Below are 18,988 nucleotides of genomic sequence, written 5' to 3'. Positions count from 1 at the left end.
AGAAAGAAAGAAAGAAAGAAAGAAAGAATTTCAGTGATGGACTGGAATCAGCAGTAGAGTGGGGCATGGCTCAGTCTCCTAATCAGCCTTGCTTACCAGACAGTTTAGTGGCTCAATTTTGGGTTTAAAAAAGGGGTTAAGTGTGAATAAACCCAGCTGCCCTGTGCTCACTGTTTTATATCAAAGCCCTAGGAAGTATAGTTATAGCAACAGACCTATCAAGTTCCTGTATGGATTCTTTGGCTTGGAATAACAGAGGGGCACAGCTTTCAAAGGCTGTTTGTGCCCTGGCCTAAAGCCTATAATGAATCTCTTTGGGTGCTTATTTATATATTTATGACACTGGCTAACCTACTCTGCAGTCTTTGGATTTACGCAGTAGTTTGCAATGAAACAAGTAACATCAAACACAACAAAATCTTCAACAGGAAAACTGCAATTGACAATACAGCAAAACCAAGAAAAGCAGAGTTAAAAAACAATGGTTCTAAAATGCCTGGGGAAATTAAATAGCTTGCTGGTGGGCTCTTTAAGAGATACAGCTATGACCTATCAGCTGAGTCAGAGGTGTGGTCTAGCTGGAGAGGTTACTCTATGCAAGCTCCCAGACCTCACCAGAAACAAATTTTGTTAGCCACTAGCTCAGCTTGCAGTGAATGTCTACATAAAAAACTGAAGACAACACCCAGAGAGCCTACCCGGAAACATAATTCTCATACATATACATCTTCCATAAGGTGTAGTGTACCAGTGTTTGCCTTTGCCCACCTTGTGCATTTGTCATACTAGCTAGGGCTGATGGGAGTTGTAGTCCAGCATATTCAGGTTAGGAATAAGGAGCAAGGCACATTCAACTCAGAGCTAAATTGTTCTGCCTTCAAGGAGCCTGGAGATGCCAGTTTGTACTCGAACCACATTTTTTTTTGTACACTGGATGATAACTCTCATTTATAGCTAATACTGTAAAACTTTTTCTTTCCCTCTTGAGATGCTTTTAGACTTTGCTAAGGTAGGAACACACCTGAGAATGCATTCCAACCTGAGGCTATTTTAAGGCACATGAAGTAATCTTACTGGATCAATCTAACATTTTTCTCTCTACAGAAATCAACTAATCTAGTAAATGCAATAGTTGTAAAAGAGATTGATTTGCATACTTTCTCAAATTCTTCACTGGGATGACACAAATAAAAAACATCTATCTACAGGTATATAAGCCTTTTTTCAGGTGACACCTGGTGATGTGTTCAGTGCAAAATTGTAAGGCAAGCTGTTGCTGAATTATAGTCAAGGTCAGGGAAAACACATTTATTTTACTTGTAGCTGTATCATTATCAGTGGCCTCTGATGATAGATCCACTTGAAGAAAAAACACAGCTTACCTTGGTGAATTTGATTTATTAACATTGCAACTGACAAGGTTGCCCGTTTGTTAGTGCTTATTTTATATTTGAATAGCTTTCAGCACATAAATTTGAGGTATTGCTGCAAGTTACTTAGCATGTTTCATATATCATACGGAAAGGCAGATCTGTACAATAATTCTCTTGATATTTCTATTTGGGATACTACCCTCTTTTTTTTAAAAAAATGGGCACAATTTCTAGGATGACATCTGAACTCATAATTCAGAGTGATTCCATTTAGACTACACTACGAAATGATGGCTTCACCTTTTGGTCTCCCATGTTGATTTTTGGGTTGAAAGTATTAGAGGGAGCATATGTTGAAAACCACCCTCTTATTGTGAAAATAGTCAGTTCTTTTCAGTCTTGTTTGTTGACATTCGTTTGATTGTTTCTCTTATTTGCTGCTGATTTGGAACCAATTTTTTCTAGGACTCTTCTGAGGCAATCCATCAGGAATCATGTAGTGAAATGTGGATGCTCTAACGTTACAGAGGAAATCAAATTTGACTATGTACAGACTTCACTGAGATCAGACTAAGTCCATTCAGAGGGAAGGCAATGCTTATTGAATACGCAAACGTTCCGCCACCCTCCGCTCCATTTCAAAGCAGGCATGAAAAATCATAAATAGAGGGTTGCCCCCTTTTCTTTGTTAGGCTGTATATGAATCTTGTAGTGCGTAAAGTAAAAATGACATATCATAGAGAACAATAGGAAGCTACATGCTTGTTTTCCTCTTTAGTTTTGTAGCACATTGGCTCATGGGGAACACTGTTCTTTGATTCTTCTTAGAAATGAAAAATACAGCTTGTATTATCACAGCTTCTTATTCTATTCAAGTTGTATCCCGAATAGTAATAATGGCCAACAAATATTATTTTTTGAACAAAAAGGGCCAAGTTATTTGCTTTTTATGAACTTTGCACAGGGATTGGATCCATAGGCTGCATGTCACTCCATCCACACTGTACCTTTAAAGCACATTTTATGCACATGTTTACCCACAAAGAACTCTGGGAACTGTAGTTTGCAAGTCACAGAACTACATTCCCCAGCACCCTTAACACTACAGTTTCCATGATTCTTTGGGGGGAAACCACGTGCATTAAATGTAATTTAAAAGTATGGTTGAATGTGACTTCCAAAAGCTCTTTGCACAATCAATTTCCACTTGTACAAATCCCCTCTGCCAAACTGGAGCCCCTCAGCAGCACAGCCCACGCTGTTCAAGAGGGCACCAAATCCACTGGAAAGGCTTTTGAGGGACATAAGGGGCTTCAGTGGAGCAGAGAGGAAGAAAAAGATGACTCGTATGGGTGGTTTTCCAGTCACTCAACCCTTGAGTTCAGCCCAATGATCTTAACAGATGGACTGACATATCTGAGACAAAATTTTACTTTCTTTATTTTCTTACTTCTCTATCCCACCTTTCTGCCAAGGTAGAGTACATGTGGTTCTTAGGAGACCTTCCATGTGGGAGAATAGTCTGATAGAATATGATTAAATGTCACCCATTTAGATTAGTTGTCTCTGGAAAAGAGGCCACTAATAAATTCTGCGCTTAAATCAAATCATAGTTGCTGCATATATTTTCAAGCTAAATTGTTCATTTATAGACCTTTGTATTAGCTTTATTTGTGATGACGAAACAGTCATTGTATAATTACTGCATCCTAATACAGAACATGCCCAGTGTACTTTATATGTAATTCAAATTCTGTAGAATTACAGTGAATTATAAATAGACTTTCAACATCGAAAGTAGGTTAAGATATACAAATCTGTTGTTTTAACCATTACAGTTATTCTCTAGTGAATCAAAGTTACCTCAAGTAATTTTAATATTGCATTTTAGTTTGTGTTAATCTTATTGAAGAATAAATATGGGTTTCCTCTTATGCAATTAGTGGAGCCAAACTATTATGAAGAGCGCCGACATGTTGAATCATACATAGAAATTAGCTAGGGGTATTTCATTAACAAACTAATTCAGTTATTTCTACAGACTTATGGAAAATGATATTCACCTCTTGGGGATAACTTTTGGCAGGAGAAGACAGTTTTTCTTGGCATCTACTGTACATTACTTCAATCTTTGGTTAGTCAGTTCTCTCCTTCGTGATGGATGTTGGGCACACACTTGTTAAGAAAGTATTCAGCAGTTTATAATGCTAGAGCTTCACTGATCAGACGTTCCAAAGGGCATCCAAAACATTTGTGTAATGAATGTGTTTGGATGAATAGGAGAGCTGTGAGCTGAAAGAACACAAGTAGGACACATTTAATATCAATAACCAATGGTTCATATAATGACAGTTCTCCTGTATTTCCTGAGTTAGGCAGAATCCATGCCAAAAAATCTATATTGTTCATCAAAGGAACTAAAGTCAAATGTTAAGAACAAACTGTGCATAACCCAATTGCTTGAGCATACCAGGGAAAGCATGTACATCTAAAAACCCAATTAATGGTGTGTTGGGTTTCACTCTTTCACTCTGTGGAATGATGAAATGTGTACTAGGGTAAAGGTAAAGGTAAAGGGACCCCTGACCATTAGGTCCAGTCGTGACCAGCTCTGGGGTTGCGGCGCTCATCTCGCTTTATTGGCTGAGGGAGCCGGCGTACAGCTTCCGGGTCATGTGGCCAGCATGACTAAGCCGCTTCTGGAGAACCAGAGCAGTGCACAGAAACGTCGTTTACCTTCCCGCTGGAGCAGTACCTATTTATCTACTTGCACTTTGATGTGCTTTCGAACTGCTAGGTTGGCAGGCGCACACCCCGTCGCGGGGATTTGAACCGTCGACCTTCTGATCGGCAAGCACTAGGCTCTGTGGTTTAACCCACAGCGCCACCCGCGTCCCGTACTAGGGTAGCAATGGGCAAATATGTCATTTTCTGTTTCTCTTGGTATCTTCTTTTTCCATCCTTAACCAGTTCTTCACATTTCTACCTCAGTTTGCAAGGGAGGGGGGGTGAATGATTTGCATGATTTCCCCCCTCCAATATATATTTTTATATGCAATTTTGCCTCATATACACATTTTTGCAAGGCAATTTCCCCTGATATAATGCATTTTTGTATGATATTTTCACCTTATATGCATTTTATATGCCCACTTTACTCTAGTACATGCACACATTACTTGGCTGGAGAGCTGCATTGCAAAGGTCAGATAAGTGCAGATTTTGAAGGACAGCTGTGTTTCAATTCACATATTGTTTTGGAAAATGTGAATTTCATAAAATCACTTTTACATGTAAATGGAACCAAATTTCTACCCCATCTCCAACTGGGGCACATGTGGGATGAGTGGGTGAGACTAGAGCTCCATTCACCTTTGTTGCAGGACATACCGTATTGGCCTGAATATAAGCCGCACTCCCCTCTCCCCAATTCCGACCGTGAAAAGTTAAAGTGCAGCTTAAATTCATGACCTTACAAAAATTGACTTTTACGATATTGCTGCTGAAACAGACATACAGTAAAACGGAACGGGTGTGAGTGCTTGCGGAATTTTAAGGGAGTGGCTTATATTCGGGTATTGTGTTTTTTCCTTCTCTCCTCCCCCCTTGAATTTTAAAGGTGCGGCTTATATTCATGTGTGGCTTATATTCAGGCCAATATGGTAAGTATGCAGATGGAGGAGTGGGACCATACTTTTAACCCCACCCCTGACATTGCATTCAAAATACAAATGCTGCCCCATGCCTGCTATTGGTTCCAGGAAGGAAACCTCCATTGATACTACTCCATTGAGGCTTCCCTCTCAGGACCAGTAGCAGGTGGTTGGTCAAGACCAGGGTAGAAGAGGAAAGGATTAAACTTCCTTCCCTGTGTGCTGTGAAAATCCCCCACATGCCTGCTATTTTTATTTCTTAAGTGGACGTGATTTCAAGTCATGCTTACTGTCACATCAAATATGGTCCTCAGTTGGTGAGAACTCTGTGCAGTGTGATGTCTGGGGCACATCAAGCTGAGGATGTGCTTCCTAGAATGTCCTCAGCACTCTTTTGTGGTTATGTTGGGCATTTCCCCCCTGTAATTCTCCCTTTCTCCTTGTCATGGAAGTCCAGAATTTTGTGACATACAGATTTCTAAAAAATCGTAGTTCCTGTCCAGATTTCCCAATCCTGCTTATTAGTATTGGAGCTTTACCTGCTATTAGTATTGGAGGGAAAACTTCCGTTGGCACAAATAGAACCTCCCCCCCCCCCCAAAAAAAAAATATGGAGTAGGACTGCAGCAGGGGGCAAAGGCCTTACAACCCAACACCCGCCCACCTCTCCAGTGCCAGGATCTTGCCCCAGAATACATTCCCCACACATGCTATTTACTTCTTAAAAAGCCATTCGTGCCGTTGCTAATTGTGAGAATGGCGCCAAAGGTGAATTTAGGGGAGTGCAACCAGTTTGCCCACACTGGGTGCTGGGTTGAGAGGGCACCACAACAATGACTTGGAACAAAAGGTGAGAGGTGGCAGCGGGGGACAGGGGAGGAATTTTGGCATCGCACAGGGTGCAGTTGAAATTCAAAAGCCCAAAGTCCACCACTGATGACATTTCGTCTAGTTTGGCATAGTAGAAAAAGTGACATTAATGTCCTATGTGTAACTGTAGCCCATTTCCCCTAAAAAAAAATAGACATGTTTTCAAACAGAACAATAATGTTAACATCTTGTCCAATTATTATACATTTCATTGGCAATGTAAGTAGATTTCTTGAGTGGAGATTGCACTGCTTCAGTGTCAGATGTAATGTTTTAAGTCCTAATTTTTAAAATAATTGTTTGCTGTTATGTGATTGCAATTTATTATGCCTAAAGCAACCTGAGGACACTTTGGAAATTGAGATGATTCGTTTTAAGTGTTTTATCCTAGTGAGCAAAATTTTAATCATCTGGTTTTCTAATCCCAGCTCTGTTACTGGCACAGTCTGTAAACTTGGCAAGGTCAGTTCATCTGCTCTGGCTTCAGTTATTCCAGCTACAAAATCATTAAGAAGGACTCTCTGGTAGATGTGTTTACTTATGTGCTTTGTGGATATTATAAAGAAGTAAGAGACAGCTATAAATTGTTGAAACCAATTTTCTTTTTAGGATTCTGCATGCCAGTATCTAGTATGCAGTATTTTATCATAATTAATTATGACCAGCAAAGGAATGAGTTATAAAATGAATAATTTACAAACCTCTTGGCCACATCTGTATCAAAGCTCTATAATTTCGCTTTCCCTTGAAACTTCAAGTCCCAATGAAAAGTAATTGTCTCTTTACATGTAGGATTGATTCAATGACCTCTTACAATGCAATCAGTCCCACTAGTACTAGATGTTGTTGTTGTTGTTAATTAAATTTCTATACCACTATTCATCCGAGGATCACAGAGTGGTTAAAAAACACAGCAATACATAATACAGTGTGTATATATACCAAATATTGCCTCATTACTTGCTGCAATATTCTGTTTCATCAGGTGACTAGTGACAATATAGTTGACAATACTAGCATATTTTTTAGTAGAGTGCATTTGCTTCAGGAACATTATATCCACACCTCTATGTTTCCATGACACCACATTCAGGAGTACAATCACTGTGCAGTATTGGAGCAGCCATAGCTCAGTAGTAGATCACTTGTGCTGCAAGCAAATGATATTTGGTTTGATCCCTAGTAGCTAGGATTAAAGGGATATCAAGATTGTAGGGCTAGGGAACACCTCTCTGCTTGCCATATTGGATTGCTGCTGTCAGTCAGTTTAGAGTGGACTAGACTTGGTTGAAAGGCAGATTCATAAGTACATAAGCATTCTGTTTCCGTATGTGGATGATCCTTTTGGCATTATTTTCTTGGCAAATAACACACTCGGAAGCTTCTACTTATTGAAGTTATCTTGAATTATATATTCTACATACCCTAAAATGTACATATTCTTAACTTTAAGTGATGTTGAACACACTTCTCAGAATAGTAGACATTACTATTTCTAGTAATCTTAATCTTCTTTCAGTCCAATTATACAATTAGGTGTAAAACAGTACTGATTCTATTATGTCTTCCCAGGATAAGTTAAAATTTGCATAAATTGTAGCAGTTTTCTCTTAGATTAGTTGAGATGGAGTGCTCCAATTAATTCAAGAAGGTGAATAAATGTCACTTATATTCTGATATCTCCTCAGTAAAATTCAGTGCTTGGAATGAACTAGCTGAGTTGAACAAAGTTCACTAAAATAGTTCAAAAAACTACACCTGAAAGTAGTTCCCATATTACCAGGTGAACTAAAGCTGAATTAAGTTCATTTTGGAGCACAACTCTGAATGATTTCTGATTGATCTTCACATTCAGTCTCTCCCCACCCACCCCCACCCCAGCAGGTGGCATTTTAATGCTTATTAGGCAGATATTGAGGCATTGCTGTTTCTAAGAATGCCTAGTCACTTAGTCCCTGTTGTTAAGCAATGAGAAGGAAGGGATATGAGGCATTTTCTGTATCTTTCTTGCTGAAGTGATGCACTCTATTCCAACAGTAGCAGTTTACAGTGAGAAGTACTGGTACATAAACAAAGCAGATGATGCCTAGTGCCATTAAGAGTGGTGTGGCTGGCAAAATTAAACAGGGCAAGCATTTTCTATTATAGAAATACAATTATGGGAAAAGCTTCACTAGTTGATATTCTGTCTTTCAGGCATCATATTACTTGTGTGTGGCCTCTGGTTTACTTTTGGAGCCTATACTTCATTATAACAGCTTGTAAGATTCTGAACTCAGCTTGAACTAGTTTGTTTTGTAAAATTGAATTGAACCTAGATTATTTTTGGACAGGATGACCTTGAACTATAACTTGTTCCTTTTCAAAATGAACTTTCCAAGCACTGTGAAAATTATAGCAATAGCTATTGTACACATTTTATTTTATCTTTAAAAAATTAAATATTACTTCTAAATGAATCCAAAATCCTGGGAGCAAAATCCAGTTTAGCCTTTTCTAGTTTTTTAAAACTCCAAATGGCAATGTTTACTGATTATAGTTTTGTATACAGATTCTATATCTGTGTAAATTATCCACTGATCTATTTTAAAATATATATATATATATATATATATATATATATATATATATATATATATATAATGTATTTCACATATGATTTATATCATGATTTATCAATTTGCAATGCACATAAAGCCGATAGGATTAACTTTGTGATATATTTTGACACCACAAAATGCATTAAGACTGATAGGTGATAACTATGATTCAACATGAAATGACTATCATACAGTTAGTTATCTGTGCATCTTCTAAACAATATATCAGTTTGGCAAATAATCTATTGTTCAGTTAGGAAAATAAAAACTTATTGCAATGGCTGAAACCTTCACTCAAAATGAATGAGATGCAAGGATGCACAAGGTCTATTTATTATGGGATTTAAAACCATGCAATGTATGGCACATATCTTAATGGCTCTTCTAAACAATTATTGACGATAATGATCAAGAACTAAGCTGGATGGAGTTGATTCTCCATATGCCAGCTGTGATCAGAGACACAATAACCCAATTTTGGAGGGATCTAGCCAGAGCAAATATTTCATACTGGTACACAAAGGTGTGGGAATCATCTCTGCTAGAAAAAAAAATGGCATATAAACTGAGATTCTCTAGAGGTTAAAAAGTAAGGACCAATTTATTTTGGTATGGTATGATTTTATTGTTGATAATAATAATAATAATAATAATAATAATAATAATAATAATAATAATATAGAACACAACCAATCTCTCCTCCCCCACCATAAATGGCCGTGGACAATACAATAAAATAGGAATGCTTCACAAACAATGGTTTGCTGAAAATGCAGCTCATCATCCTGGAAAATAAGTGATAGCCATGTTAATAGTGTTTTTATTTTTATTAAGTATTGATTATGCAGAATCCTCAAATCTGAATTAGAACCAAGCCTTAGTGGGCTTTGAACTGGCATCCTAAAGCACATTGGGCAAAGATTCAACCTCTTTGTACTGTTTATTGTACAGTCACAACAGCATGGACAATTTTTTACCCTTATAAGTCAGAATAGATCAGCTGTTGCCCCTCTGCCTGTCTAGGGACTTCTACATTGCCTTGTTGCTCTGAACAGTAACAGATTCTGTTTTTTTGCTGCCTGTTTTCCACCCTCAGCTTCATAAGAAGCGAGTCTTATAAATACTTTGGTAATAAAGAAATTTAAGTGGTTTAACAATTTAAATAGCTTGCATACATATCTATCTGATGTCTTTTCAGTATCTGATGTGTTGACTCTGCAGCAAGGATGAATATCCTCTCTGGTTCACAGATAAAACTGCACACTGGGAAATCTCCCAACTTGCCCAAAGTCTGGCAGACTCTCTGTGACACGTAGTGAAGTATGAATCATATGCTTTAGATCATGTACTCTCAAGACAGCCTACGTTGACATAATAGGATTCAATTAGCATAACATGACCTCTCATTTAGTTCCAATTTTCCAAAGTTAAAGCACTTCAAAAAGCAGTCAAGAGTGAATATAATTGTATTTTTTTTTAATGACCAGGTCATGGCCAGAAATCCTTTTCTTGAATAGCTCTGTTCTTCTGTCATTGATTCTATGCAAAGAATCAATGCCCACATTCCATCAGTATTGGAGGAAGAAAGTTCTATTTTTCTCTGCTCTTCTGGTGATGTCACAGAGCACAGATGCTTTCTAGTAGAACGCTAGGATGGGTTAGTAGAATACCAACATGTGAGTCTGTTTCAATCTATTTCTGGTATTTTCCATGTATTTTTAACTGCTTTTCTCGGACTCTATTTTTATATATGTTATTTTAAAGAGCTGGAAGACCAGCCCTCCTCCCATTTCTTATATGAGCCTTTGGCTTCTGAGTGAAAGCCCCACCCTAAAAACATTAGCTTGGAGCTACGTTTGACTAAATGTATTGCCAGGTAAGTGGCTTAGGATCACAGCCACTCCAATTTCAGTACAAAACAAATGACTTAGTTGGAACTTTCATTTTGTCTCTGAAGCAATGCTTTTGCAATAAGTTCATGCATTCTGCGGTGAGTCATGTGCCACGAGATCGTAAGTGTGCTTACTTGAAATCAGGGAGATGTATGTCCAAAGAAATTTGCTTAGCGTTACAGCTTAAAGTCGTGCTCACTCATTCCCTTCAGGTGTACACAGAACACATGGCTAGGGTTCTGACCTCTGTACATTCAACATATACATGAAATGGCTCTGTCATATGTTTAGAAACCCTGAATATCAATGGTTCCAGACTGCATGGGGATCTTGTCATGGACTGGTTGGACACAGAAGAATGGTGGGAGGAACCAGCTGGGGAACCCCCAAGGGAAGAAGGCTCAGAGCCCAGGGACAATGATGAGTGGTCAGAGGGAGAAGAGGGAGAAGACTGGGAAGACGAGGTGTCGGAAGCTGAAGAGGTAACAGGGCTTGGTGAGCTGGGAGAGTCTGTGGCAGAGAGAAGTCCAGAATCAGAGGCAGAAACTGAAGCAGGAGAGGAGAGAGGCCAAGAGGCAGAGACGAGTTAGGCCTGACACTCCTATGCACATCTTGTTTTTGCTGATAAAGGGTTAACTCCAAGTTACACAGTGTGATTTACTGTTGGCTTGTTGACAAGTCTACATGCACTGAGTCATTCTTACACATCTGCTGAACATGTAAACGTTGAGGCATGGTCCTGCTCCCCTGCCACATGTCTACATGGAGAGAAAGAATGAACTTAAGAACTGAGCAATCAAGTGATGAGAAATCAAGTATTTTACATGCAACTATGAACTGTTCCAAAATCTTAAGGGCACCCACCCAGAGCTGCTACTGTAACCCTGTTCTAATTAGTTATAATCAGTCTTAAAAACAACCTAATAACCTGCCTGCAACATAATAATAAGAATTTTATTTTCATCTTTACTTTTCTAAAATGTCCCTATATGTGATCTACTGATACAGTGAAGAGGCAACTGCAGTTAATTCATAATATATTTTATATTTCCAAAAATGCTGTTTTGATCTACAATATCCTATAAATAAAGTGTATTCATGCTATGTTCTCAGCTCTGTAGAATTCTGAACTCTCTATTCTTAAATAAGTGGTCTCTTGCATGTTTTGTGGATTTGTGATAACATAACATAATGTCGGCCCCTTGAGAAGAAGGGGTGTTTGGTAAGTGGATGCCATTTATACTTTGCGTGTCAGATATGTCATGTACTTAATACAAAAAAATCCCCAGTTTTGATTGAGGCCTCGAAGGGGGATTATAATTCAATAATAGGAACTGAATTTCCAGCAATAGGCTGTGATATCATTCAACATGACTTGATTGCACTGGGATTTGGGTATGTCTGAAGGAAACAAACTCTTCTTTCCTCATTGCTATGATCTGTGAAAATGTGTCAACAAGAGCAGAAGTTATTCTAAGTATTCATTTTCTGAATCCCTGCTCTAAAAACACACGTTATCCCCAGTTCCCCAAAAGCCTGTCATCATTTCCCTTAGTGACACTTAGGATGCGGATTCTCTCAAAGCAAAGTTATTAGTGACAATCAATCTCTTAAAAAGCACTTTTATTCATGATGACAGGAACTTTACTACACCACTTCAGTTGAGCAGTGTGTTCCTTTGATCTGGTAGAAAATCATCCTATGGGCCAATAACACTGGGCGTTGAAGGTAGTGAGAATGCTGATTTATTCAGGGGGAAAATGGAATTGTGTTCTCTTTCCATGAACGAGAGCCTTTTGCAATATCCACATAAAACAAGGAATGTTTAATTGATTGATCATCTATCTTTCACCCAATTAAACTTAAATACACTCACATATTACCAAAAAGGCCCTCAATATGTGCCTTTTCAAGAAGGAAGTGAAAGATAACTTAATAATCAAGACCTATTCTTTTTTTAAAGAAGGAAACCAAACCTTCCATATACCAGAATCAAATTTATCAGTCCAACTGACAGAACATTGGTTCCAGTGATTACAGTTGGAGCACCACTAATACAGCAACAAAGGCTTTAATAAATTGATTAATCTATTTTTAAAATGTTGGTCAAATGCCTGCTCCCTTGGACAGCTCCCTCCACCTTCTATAAAAAATGAAAATGAAAGGCAAAGCTGCCTTAACAAGAGAAATTTGAGGAGCAAATTGACATGGTACTTTAGCTGTTCCCCATTAAAAATGTGGGGAGAGATAGCTGGTCAGATCTGGGGTTTCTAGTATGTACCTCAGCTGTCAGAGTACTCTCTCTCTCTCTCTCTCTCTCTCTCTCTCTCTCTCTCTCTCTCTCGCTCTCTCTGTGGCTACAGTTGAGGTTGGGCAGGATCATGGCTCTTTTCCATGTGCCCCCTGTCCAAGCTTCCAAATATTTGTCTGAAAGCCTTTTTGTTAATATTACACCAGAACAAATGCATGCAAATGTTAGTGAGGCATTTTCTAGAGAAAGGGATTGGTGAAATGAAAATTTATGACAGCTATTGAATATGCAGGTGAACCAAAACTGATTGAGAGTGTCAAACCACTGGGCTGTTTTATCATAATTTGCAATTACTGGGCAACACCCCCTGCTCCAAAAAACATAGTTTCATCTATTATCAGCTGGCGAAAACTGACCTACTTTCTAGCCTAGAGTACAAAGGTAATTGTGCTCAAGACTATTTTCCATGGTTAACCTTGACATTTCAAATGCAGAAGGAAATTTGTCATTAAATCTTAAAGATCTGTGTTCTGACGAGCATAAAAAGGAATTATTCTAATCTATTCTCCTTCATTTTCAGATTACAATATAGGCATCGACATGTTGCAGTATGCCATACTCCACTTAAGGTGAACTTGGAAGAAGTAATTATTTTCGGTATTGGTCAGGAAAGGGAAGAACAGGTAAGGAAAAGTGTAACTATACAGCTGAATTAAACCTATTGTTACTTTACAAATTATTAGAACAAGAATTGCGAAAGTAATCAAGTTTGTGAAGCATATGTTTCTTATTTGGTGAAATCAAAAGAAAACAGAATCAAACCTGACTTGCGACAAACAACAGTAGCTGTGCCGCAACCAGCTCCTGTTTCAAGAAACTAGGAGAGCTCTGCCAAGATGCTGAAGACTTACGCCAGGCATCTTTGCTTTTGAATTTTTCAAATTAGGCCTTGCAAATTCTGTTTTGCCAAAATGGGAATACAAAAGATGGCACGGGAGGGTTAAAATCTAATCAGATATTGTCTATAGGTTGCCTGTATTTCAGACAATAATCTTTACTGTAGAGGTTAATTTGTCAAAAGCTATTAAGCTGGGCAGGCAACCTGCAGCCCTCCAGATGTTGCTTGACTACAACTTCCATCATTCCTGACCAGTAGTTATACTGGCTGGACTGATGGGAGCCGGAGTCAAACAATAACTGGAGAGCCACAGGTTCCCACCACTGATATACAGGGTGTAGTCAAGAGGGATAACAAGAAGGAAAATGTGTCCAAAAGTGGATAAACATACACATTCTATTTATCAGTCTAAGCTATGGTGTTAGCCATTTAAAACACACTTGTTTTAATATGAACAAAGACAGCACTGTCAGCTGTAGTATTACAAGAAAAATAATGGAGACAAGAAATACTCAAAATTCCAATTTGTCAACTGTTGACTCATAGCTGTGGTGTTTTTAGAGTGAAAAAAATCAATAATGTAATTGCAACTGATTGCTCTTGCTGGGCTACTTCAGTTTAATTACTTACAGTGCAATCTTACGTATGTCTGCTCAGAAGTAAGTCCTTTGGATTTCAGTGAAGTTTATTCCCAGGTAAGTGGGCAGAGGAATGCACTCTCAGTCTGTAATCCAAATCACAGTGACCTGGGAAAACGCAATGGGACTTACCTCTGAGCAGGATTTTATTCTGAACATTTTCCAGTTCTTTATTTTCCTGTGGAAAATAAAATTAAGAAACAGTGAAAGATGACTAATATAAAGTTTAGGAAAAATGAAATATGACTGCTACAAACCCACCTGCCTCTGAGATAAAAATATAGGGTTGGTTCCAGACTTAATCATGCTAAGATTAGGGACTCAGCTACACAGCTGAAATTATAACATTATAAGTGTGTTATAAAAATGTGACATCAGACAGCACTGTAGTGCTCAATGGCAAATTGCATATACGGTATATATTTTATAGCATTTTCATAGCGTTTTTAAAATATCTGTGTAGATCCAGCCCTAGTTAAATTAATGGGGCTTAAGATATGATTTACTTGCTGCATAATCTTAACCATTTCTACTCAGAAGTAAGTCCTATTGAATTAATTGCAGGTGAGTGGGGTTAAGAGTACAGCCTTAGCCATAATTTAATTGCCATTTATTTTGGCAGGTCCAGTTTAAGCAAGAATAAGTCTAGATCCAACCCATATATCATATCTCTGAGTTTATAGTAAGGAATAGCGTTTAAACCAGAGATGGGAAACTGTGGTTCTCCAGATGTTGTTGGACTACAACTCCCATCATTTTTGACCATTGAACATGCTAGTTAGTACTGATGGGCCACAGGTCCCCATCCTTGGTTTAAGCAGTGCCCTGCTCAAAATTGAAATGTTGGCAGAGTACCCATGATTAAAAGATGACGACATGGAAAGTCAGTGGTGTAAAAGCAGGTTTTTGTGGTGAAGAGACACCAGTGGAAACAAAAAAATACGCTTTCATACTGTAGGCAGATAATGTTCAGTCTTCTCAATATAAGATTTCAGATTGCATCCTTAAGGTTCCTCCCAATCTTTGGAAGTGCTGAATTCAGGAGAAACTATGGCTACTCTTGTAGTGGGGTATTTTAATGTAGTTTGTGTGTGTCTCCAACAATTATAAAGACTTGCTAGATCTGTACATAACCAATGTAATTAATATATTTGAAAGAAAGAAAGAACTTGGAAAGGGAAATGATGAATACTTATTCAATTTCCCCCCCTTTCTGTATCTGTGTAAAGTTATAATTTATTTTTAACATATAATTATTAAACTAGGACAGATGAATAAAGATGTAAAATAAGCATGCAGAAGGAAACCTAATACATCACATAGGTATTTATAGCCCACAGACACTAGCATTATTCTTAATGAAGATTAATGACCCTTGCTTCTTACACATGTAGATTCCAAAAAGTGTACACAGAGCTGATTAAGCAATCCAAGGTTATTGCAAATCATGTAATGGTAGTCTATAAGATAATATGTGTCCTCAATGGACGTGACTGAGATTTGTCTGGAACATTTCCATTGAACATTGAGAGGGATACCTTCCAAGGCCTATGCCAAGGTTCCTACACCTGAATTTCAACAAAGTTGTGGCCTAATTAAAACCCATATATTGTTGTCATGTCTCATTTCTGGGCGGGGGGGGGGGGAGGCTCCAGGGACAGGGTTTAGTGCATGGGCTCGCAAATACAATGGTACCTCAGGTTAAGTACTTAATTCGTTCTGGAGGTCCGTTCTTAACCTGAAGCACCACTTTAGCTAATGGGGTCTCCTGCTGCCGCCGCCGCAACACAATTTCTGTTCTCATCCTGAAGCAAAGTTCTTAACCCGAGGTACTATTTCTGGGTTAGTAGAGTCTGTAACCTGAAGAATATGTAACCCGAGGTACCACTGTACCCTACAAAATTGGATGAAAGTTAAGAGAGAAGATGCTTGCACTTTTCTCTTTCAAAGCATGTAGGAGGTAATCCAAATCACCATGTACTTTTGCAACAGCTGACGTTTTTGTTGTTACATCAAATGTGTTTGTGAGCTTCTTACTGTTGGACAAGGAAACTATGTTATCTTGTATGTTTCTTTGTTTTCATTGGCTGCCAGGAAATTGAGAGCCAAATGTGTGGCTTAACTCTGAATGTCTCTCCCCCCTTTTTTTCCTGGTTTATAGCTAAATAAAACTGTTCCGTACTTAAACATTTGAAGAGTAATGGCTTTGAAAGTAGCACAGAGCAAGAGGGATGATTTCAAACTAAAATTGGTGATGGTGTTACTCATTTGTTTTGTCAACAGAAAACATGGCGATGCACCCAATTCTTAGCGATATCCTCGAGGAGCCCACAGAAAATATGAGTGACCAGAATTTTCATAGCAAAATCCTTGGGGAGTCAGAAAGAGCTACTAGTGCACCACCTAAATTATCATCTTATGTGGGCACTAAACCCACCCATTCAGCAAAAACTCTTAACAAGACCTCTCTGGAAGAAATATTAGACATGTTGCCATTAAGACCACACTCTGAAACATGGAGGTCTCTGAGCGGTATAAAATCCTGTCCTACGAAGATGGAGTATGGATGGGGAAAAGGTGAGATATATATTTGTGAATATACTTAATATGGTTTCATATAGAATGACATACCACTCTTGACCAAGTTTTGATGTTCTTCCTACTGTGAGATAATTCAGCTAGGCTGAATTCAAACCTCAGTGAAAGTTAATAGCATTGTCTTCATTTGCTGCAACTGTTCATATATGCTTCAAAGGTGGTCATCGCACTATTTCTACCCTATTTAACAATTATATCTCTGTATGTTTGTATGTGTTGTTGGTGCATATGAGTGCCCCAGACAGCACTAACTGAGGCTTAACTTTCTTTAGAAGGGGAGCTCACTGCAAACATATGGTACTTTTGTTATTTTTTATTCATTTAGAAATGAACCTAAGGCTGGTCAAGCTATGCTGATGAAGAAATCCCCACAAGCCCAATTTCCTGGAAGAAAAAATACAAGAATGATAAATCATTAATAATTTGTTGCTTTTTCATGACACCCCAAATCATGAGGTACTGCCTGAGGTGACCACCTCGCTTTACCTCAAAGCTGGCCCTACCTTTAGGCAGACTCCTATTCATAACAAGTGACTTCACGGTTCCTTCCAGCAGCTCAGAATTTATTTTGAGGGATTCCCTGATATATTATGAGACATTATTTTCCATAGCTTGTTTATGGCTTGTAGCCCATCCTTAAGTGTTTTTACTCAGGAGTAATTCCCTGAACTCAATAGGACAAAGGGCCAAACTAGATATGGCCTTTGTCAGGTCATTTGCCCTAATGTGCCTGATTAACAAAAGAGAAAAGTTGGTGTAGCCAACCCAAATGGCATGGAGAAAGATATGTGAAAAATACTTGTCAGGAATGGGTGGAGTTTAAAAAGACAATAAAGCCTTTTTCTCTTCATGGTGTATTAAAAATACACTAGAGCTTTAGGTCAAAGAGAGACATTTTTTATCTTCTTGTTCTACATGTGAGCAGCTCAATTGATGTCTACCCCAGCAAGCCACAGGTGTGGAAACAGGAAATCTATATGACAAAATGAAAAAGGCTGGCTATGAATAGTTGAGAAAGGGTATGTGTGTTTGTACAGACATTTTTTCGTGGAGTATGCATAATGCTTGAAACTCAAATACAGAACTGGGAAGAAAAGCTGACACAACCATATTCCACAGAGGCCTTTCTGCTCTTACTTCTCTCCATGCTGTCTTTATATTTCAAAAAGTAAAATCCTTTTAATTTATTTATGTGTGTGTATATATGTGTGTTTGTGTATAAAAGTTGAGCTCTGAGAAATTCTCAGGGGTTTTTTAATGCTCAAAGATTGTTATACTTTTATTGAGTCTGTATGCACCTGTTAAAAAATCTTGTTTTAGAGGTTGTGAAATGACCAAAGGATTTTAGTTGCAAATTGATGTATTTACAAAAGGAGTGTTTATATCCAAGTATTTTAATTGGGACATATACATTATAGTTAGATTTCTACAAACACCTTTTATTCATAAATCTATATCTTTGGTTGATGCAAAGTAATCCAACAAGTTAATTTCCATGTCTGCATATGTAATATGCTGTGTAGAACTTTTTCAGCAGCAGTCCCCTAATCGCAGAATTGAAAACAAGAAAGAGTCTTGTGCACCTTAAAGACCAACAAATTGATTATAGCACAAGCTTTCATGGAATAGTGTCTACTTCATCAGGAGCATCAAGTGTAATACTCATCTGGTAGCTGGATGGCTCTTCTTAATTCATGACTGTGGCCAACTCGGCTTCATTCGCCTCTCTCTCATCTGTCCTTCTGGCCAGCATTGCCTCCACTTTTCTGACACTCCTTCACCTCAGAAATTTCAGCTTTGCTTTTGCAAGGCAGCTGAGACTTGAACAAAAACACAATGACAGGCAGGGTTGCCCTGAGTGCAGCCCATAGTGGACATAGGAATGGCATCTGTGGCACTCTGCCCTTTATGGTAATGGTTTGTAACATGCATTTATAGAAGCAATTAGCTTCCCTTTCAAGTACAAGCAGGCTTTCCTGTAGCAGAATAGAATAATTTTTGTCTGGAGCCTTTGACAAAAACTGGAGTGCTTTATATGTAAGAATGTCAGGATAAGGTGCACACTACACAATTACTGGGCAACTAACCCCGTTGAACTAAGTGGGGCTGACTTCTGAGTCAACATGGGCAATGTTGAATTGCAATGCCCCTTTCAAGGAGTATTCAAATAATACACATTTTTGATGTGGCTTGGGTATATGGTAACTTCATTTTC

At 38.3% G+C, this 18,988-nt stretch overlaps 1 protein-coding gene across 1 annotated transcript in view; it reads left to right on the top strand.

Annotated features, from left to right (window-relative positions):
- The first annotated feature begins 16,463 nt into the window (after nt 1-16,463).
- The window catches only part of IQCM (IQ motif containing M), a 76,186-nt gene continuing 73,661 nt past the window's right edge, over nt 16,464-18,988 (top strand). The window contains exon 1 of the mRNA XM_028744559.2: nt 16,464-16,752. Coding sequence (XP_028600392.2) covers nt 16,464-16,752 — 289 coding nt within the window. The remainder of the gene's footprint in view (nt 16,753-18,988) is intronic.

This window comes from Podarcis muralis, chromosome 9 (genome assembly GCF_964188315.1).
Source record: "Podarcis muralis chromosome 9, rPodMur119.hap1.1, whole genome shotgun sequence".
NCBI lineage: Eukaryota > Metazoa > Chordata > Lepidosauria > Squamata > Lacertidae > Podarcis > Podarcis muralis.
This window is presented reverse-complemented; position numbering and strand designations above follow the sequence as displayed.